The sequence below is a fragment of the Streptopelia decaocto genome, assembly GCF_964273445.1.
Source record: "Streptopelia decaocto genome assembly, chromosome: 13".
NCBI lineage: Eukaryota > Metazoa > Chordata > Aves > Columbiformes > Columbidae > Streptopelia > Streptopelia decaocto.
In genome coordinates this window covers 14,765,910-14,771,909 of record NC_138668.1, presented here as the reverse complement: position 1 = coordinate 14,771,909, position 6,000 = coordinate 14,765,910, and the positions used below count along the sequence as shown (strand labels likewise).

Sequence of the window (6,000 nt, the reverse complement as noted above, 5' to 3'; positions counted from 1 at the left end):
AACTTGGTATCTTGTGCAACTCAGCAAATACTGAAATTTAGATTTTAAAACTAACTGCAACGAAGACTATTAACTATGAGGAAACCCATGCTTTTCCACCCTTGCCGAGAATGCACATTTCTCCAAGTATTTGTTTTCTTGCCTTCAAGCACATTTGTCTTTTTAAATTTCTGTATCTTTATTTAACAACATTGTTGCTTACACACCAAAACCACTTGTTCTTAGAATCTGATAGCCATCTAAATAAAGATGATGCTTTAGAAACTAAGCTGAACTGTCTATTAAGAAAATGTAAAATTCAATATTAATGATCCATTTCATTCTTAAACAATAGAATTCTGTGCATCGCTGATGAGCCAGCCAGATATATGTAATATTCATTGTTGCTGTTGATAGAAAAATCAAGTGACGTGCAATGCCATCTTTACCGGGAGGGCCGTACTCTCATTTCCAACTGACTTCAGCTGTTTGCCCATATTTAGCTCACCAAGCAAATGAATTAATCATTCTTTCACTATTGTGCCTGCAAAAAAAGAATAGTAAACACTGAGCCTGGAAAGTTTTCTAGCAGGAGTCAGCATCTAAACATTAGTTGTTCCCTGTATTAACATAACTTAATTAAAATGCAACAAGCAGCTTTAACTGACATTTTCAATAGGAAAAGGCCAGTCGAGCTGGTACTGAAGTCTTGCTTTTAAGAGGACAAAATAAATAGCAAACCTTAGAAGCAAGCATTAAATTAGCAAGGATTAACAATTTCTTTTTATTTTTCTTTTTATTAACAGCATTTCCAATGTTTAAGGTCAACCACCATCAAGTCCCACAGGTCAGAATACCTGCTACTCCCTCAAGGCACATGGACACGGGCATTTTTTCCTCATACATTCCTCGAAAGTGGCAATACCTTCCTTAACATTCACCACCTTTAAATAAAGATGTATTGAAAATGTACGATATATTATAAGCCTTACAACACTTTGTTCTTTTCCCATGTATTTCATCACAGCAATATAAAATTCAAGGTCATTATGTAGAGAGTGTGACAGTTTATTGGAGCTTTATCTCAAACTCTCTACATACATGCTTTTTCAACATTCCTCGTTTTTATTGTGATCTTGATAGATTTTTCCCTTGGAGAGATTAGAATGATCACCAAATGAAGTTTTAATTATTTAGGCCCAAATTAGTGCAAAATACCAACAAAAATTAGCATGAAACCTTTGGCATCCAAATTTCTAAGAACAGGAGGGTTTGAAGCTTAATCATTTGAATGTAAAGGGACTTTATTTCAAGCATTGTAAAAGAGAAACATTGCCACTTACTGGCAGTACCAATGTCTTTGCAATCTTTGTAGGCATTTACGTGCATCTTCCAAAAGCTCTATTAACCTTTATACTCTTTGTCAATAAAAAGCCCCATTAACATTTAAAGTGTGCATGTCCAACTGTCTACTTCAAATGAGAATCAAAAGATAGCCTGTAAGAAAGTTATTTATTACAGACTACATTATAGGACTGCGCACGTTGGAGATTTCAAAAATATCACAGTTCTTAAGGTGAAAAAGAAATAATAATTTTTAAAAAATCAATCACCAATTGGCAAAAAAGCTGCACGTGGGCTGAGCAGATGAGACAGCCACGCGGGCCAACTGGGTGGCACCCACAAGGCAGTAGCTTTGGGAAGAACAGTGCAACCAGCTGGAGGAATCCTGGAGGTCTGAAGAGATCACGCTGCATGTGAAACCGAAATTTAAACCCTGCTTCTGCAGCAGGATCATCAGAACTTACCTGACATTAACCATTTGTCTGCATCGGGCAAAAACTTGATTTTAATCAAAGAGAAGGGAATTGCTGGCTAAGAACTGAAATGACTGCGGTGCAGATGACAGACTCTTCAATCAGCTGCTGAACGGGAAGTGCCCAAGATACAATTCACCCGTCAGGTGTGACCCCCAAAACTTTGTTTCAAGCATCACGGATTTAATGAAATCCCTACATGCTGCTTCTGTAAAACAGGTATTTCAATAGGAAAAATTACCTCAAAATCTAGAGACAGAAGTGAAGTCAAGCAGTCTATTACCACTGCTTTTACAAGTCATTCAGGAAGACAGCATGACCTGTTCCACTGAAGAAAAAAAGCTCATTAAGTGTCTTCAAGTATGGGAGATGCACTCACAGTGACAACAGAGGCATTCATTTCATTACTTTACAACAAGGAAATCTATAGACTCCATAGAAAATTTACAACCAAAATGGAGCCAGTGTGACAAATGGTGCTCATGTAGCAACAAGGAAAATGTAAAGTCCCCAAATTCAACAAATAACGTATTTTAGTGGCTTCGTTTCCTCAGGCTCCAGCACCACTTCGTGCCATCGCTTCTTTCACCTCACGTACGTCTCGTCTTCTGTTTTTTCGTTTGTCTCTTTGCATCCTCCGAGCCGCCCGTGTCAGAATTTGTCTGTCCGAGAGCACGCACTCCTTGCAGACGAGCTGTCAGCTGCAGCAGTAAGGGAATAAGCTGGGGAAAAAGAAAAGAAGCAGCTTGTGGTTACAATGGCACGTAAGGTCTGAACGATCACGTTCTTCAGACCAATGCACCCCCAAACAATCTGTTGCATCAATGTCGCATCTCCAAAGGTATCAGCAAATGGCAGCAAATCTAGGGAAGGAATCAAACCAAACTTCTGGGAATTTCTAATAATCAAAGCCTAAGATGATTGTCAGTAACTTTTTTTCCTGCAGCAATCTAACAAAGAAGAGCAGTTTGAGTCTTGAGTCTAGAAAATGACTATTTCAGTGGAGGCACGTGTAGGAAATCCTGAAGAATCCCATGTTCTACGCTGTCCTACCCACGTTCGAGAGGAAATCAAACTGCACAGATATTTCTCTTACCGGCAAAACAGAAATCCAGTCGTATCAAAGAAGACTAGAGGAGTGTGGCTTGTTAACAGAGGGGGTTATTTAGCAGGTAGTCATATTCCTCTTGAGAGCTTTTCACTAGGGAGAGTGTAAAGCTGAAGAGACGTGCAATGACCTGCAAGATTCTTTTCCTGATTGTTCCTGAGGCCAATAAAGCAATTATTTTCATTCCTATTATCACTGAGTCTGGTTGTCTGAATTTGAATGATGCTGTGTTTTTTTTCCCCAAAGCCATCAAACGAGAAAGCAAAATTCAGAAGCAGCACAGGAATTCACCTTCACACTAAGTTTTTTTAAAGGAATGTAATTGTCCAAAAACTTGGCCACATTGTGGCTTTTTAAAATGTGTCACATAAGGTGATTGCTGACTGCATCTCTGTCAGAATAACCACCTCAACAAACCCTTACTCCACGCATTTCAAAGTATTCATTGGTAGGACAATAATACTTGGATAATCAAAACCCCATGACTTACCTTATCGTGGTTGTAACCAGCCAACAAGAGAAGCAGTGTCAGTGGTAACGCGATGTAGGATCCTTGGGCAATATCTTGTTCAGGCAGCTTTCTCTGAAAACAGTGGGGATCATGGATTTTGTTCTTATTTCTTTTTAAACAGTCGTTTCGCCTACGAAACCCCTCAGCTTTAAGCAACGTCAGCAGTAGGATCATGCGGCACGTCAGCCCTTTCCATCTGACTTCTCTGTGCGCTGCTCTAGGATTTACTTCAGCTTCAGCACAGTCCCCCTCCCTTGATCAGATTCATTCACCTGTCACCTTTCTGCTGGGGTTTGCTGGTTTTTAAAGCTAATCCTCTGCTGATCAGTCTCTGCTGTACGGTCAACCTGGCGTGCTCGGATTTACCTGTCACATGCTGCCCAAACCTCTATGATAAAGTCACAGCAACCACACAATAGCACAAAATCTTTCAATGCATCTGAACATGCAGTGATGCAGAAAATAAACAGATCATTTAGGCGTTGCAGAAGGAACACTTCACTGAATTGTGTACACTGTTCAGAAGTGCAAGAAGCCGCTTTGCTCCCTCGAGGGAGTTTTCCCCTGACGTTAATTTGAGAGCCACCCTGCTCACCCTCCACCTCAGCTCCAACACCGACAGCTCTCTTTTTGGCCTGCTGATACCTGTCATACACACAGAAGCCTTTAAAGTAATTCCAACAGCAATCCTGTCTTTCTCCTTCAGTCCCCAGTCACTGTGACCTCCCGGCTCACATCACAACTGCAGCCCCTTCCTGAACTCCTCCCATAACCTACAACCAGGTTATTACAGCCCTGGCCGATGCCTGAAACATGGCCACACTGTCGCTTTAACACCCCTCATCAACCTCTTCATATTTACTTCATAGAAAGTTTGGCCAAGACCACAAAATACACGAGTCTACACTACCAGACGTTGCTCTCAGTGTGAACACTGGACCATTTCAATGTTTCGTACTTACCGTGGGACTGAAGACCAGTGTGACGTGTTTGTGGTACCCGATGGCAGTGAACGAAACTTGAGGCAGGGTGTAGTCGTACTGCGATTTAGACAATGAAGAATCCAGGAGCACCACGTAATTCTGCAGGTAAAAAACACACTCAGCCTACAGCATCAGCAGCAGTCAGAGGCAAAAATCAGATTTAAAGGCAACAGTCAGTTTAAAGCTGCAAATCTTCTGAGACGCTGGTCACTCCAGCATGAATGCGGCACCGCAGGCACACCAGAAGTAACACTTCGGTGTCCTCAGGGAAAATAAATTAAAGCGACCTAAGCTAATTATTCAGCAATGTTCTTACCTCTCCATCTCGCAGCAGTGGTGGGAAATGGAAAAACAGGGATAGGCCTAAGCTGACTGTATGAATTGGGTTGTCAAGATTTTCACTTTTGTAGAGCTTCACCTGTGCGGGAAAGAAGAAAACACAAACCAGGAATTTCTGAGCCTGCAGCACAACAGATATTTCAGACATCCCCCATCTTAAGGGATAAAAGCACTTCAAAATTCATCATGTGTTTTATAAACAGAAAGTTGTCAAGAAAGAACACCTGGAGTTGTTCTAATCTGGGATGAGAAAAGTCACAGAAACAGTCTTTTTACAGAACTTGAAACAATTTAGGAACAACTGATGTCTGATATTTTCACATGTCTAGTGTACCAGAGGCAGTCTGTGCTGTGCAGCAACCAGAACCAAGTAATTGTTTTAAATAATCCCTGCAGTTTCACAGGAATTTGCAGCCTGACTTTGCTTGAATTCAGTTTCTCTACGCTTATTTAACAAGCCAGACAACCTGAAGCTACAGAGCAGGGCTGAAGTCCTCAGCAAACAGCACTTGCTCAGAAAGCAGCACAATTAAAAGAGGGTTCTATCGTGGGCAAATAAGGCTGGGAGAAGCAGCACCTCCTTACCTGCAGCTGCCTGTGTGTACAGACATTTATCAGCCACAGGACACCACAAGCCAAGTGATGGGGTTTGTGGAGCACTCCGCAACAGCCTTGGAGCATCCGCACCATTCTTTGTAAAGCTCAGGATCAGACACTCACCAAGACCCAGCTCTGCTTGCAGACACAGCCCAACTAAATTCTGACCAACTCTGCGCAGCACTGCCATGGCTGCAGCTCCAACCACAGCTCACCAGAGCACTCCAGCGGTTTCATCGAGCCCGCGCAAGCAGAGGGACCAGACTGAGGTCACAAAACCGCTCGCTTGGGTCTGTATCAAATCTGAGCACATCTTTCAAAGACAAAAACTTGTGTCTTGAAAGCAAGCGTGATGATGTGCACCCACCAACAGCACATGTGCATTACATGCAACACAAGACCCAGCCTCCTATGAAATAGGTACCAGCTTGGACAACTTCCAGATATAAAATGTTGACATCAATTCCTATTTGCTTAAGCTGAACTGCAAGGGTCTAAATTTCCCCAGAAACATGGGAAACACACGCAGGGGCTGTTCGGAAAGGCGAGACATCTTCCCTTCACACCTGCTCTGAGCACTGGATTCCTCTGGATGTCTCCCCAAAAAACCAACAGCTTAGCAATGAGATCTTGGCAGGTGAGATGCATAACAGACTAGTCTGAAAG

General features: G+C 42.1%; 1 protein-coding gene across 1 annotated transcript in view; it reads right to left on the bottom strand.

Moving 5' to 3' along the window:
- Positions 1 to 1,262: 1,262 nt before the first annotated feature.
- Positions 1,263 to 6,000, bottom strand: part of LOC309445563 (BOS complex subunit NOMO1) — a 28,607-nt gene continuing 23,869 nt past the window's right edge. The window contains exons 28-31 of the mRNA XM_082064506.1: positions 4,715 to 4,816; positions 4,378 to 4,497; positions 3,395 to 3,487; positions 1,263 to 2,518 (exon numbers count right to left, since the gene is read on the bottom strand). Of these exons, the coding sequence (XP_081920632.1) occupies positions 2,387 to 2,518; positions 3,395 to 3,487; positions 4,378 to 4,497; positions 4,715 to 4,816 (447 nt within the window). The 3' untranslated portion in view covers positions 1,263 to 2,386. The remainder of the gene's footprint in view (positions 2,519 to 3,394; positions 3,488 to 4,377; positions 4,498 to 4,714; positions 4,817 to 6,000) is intronic.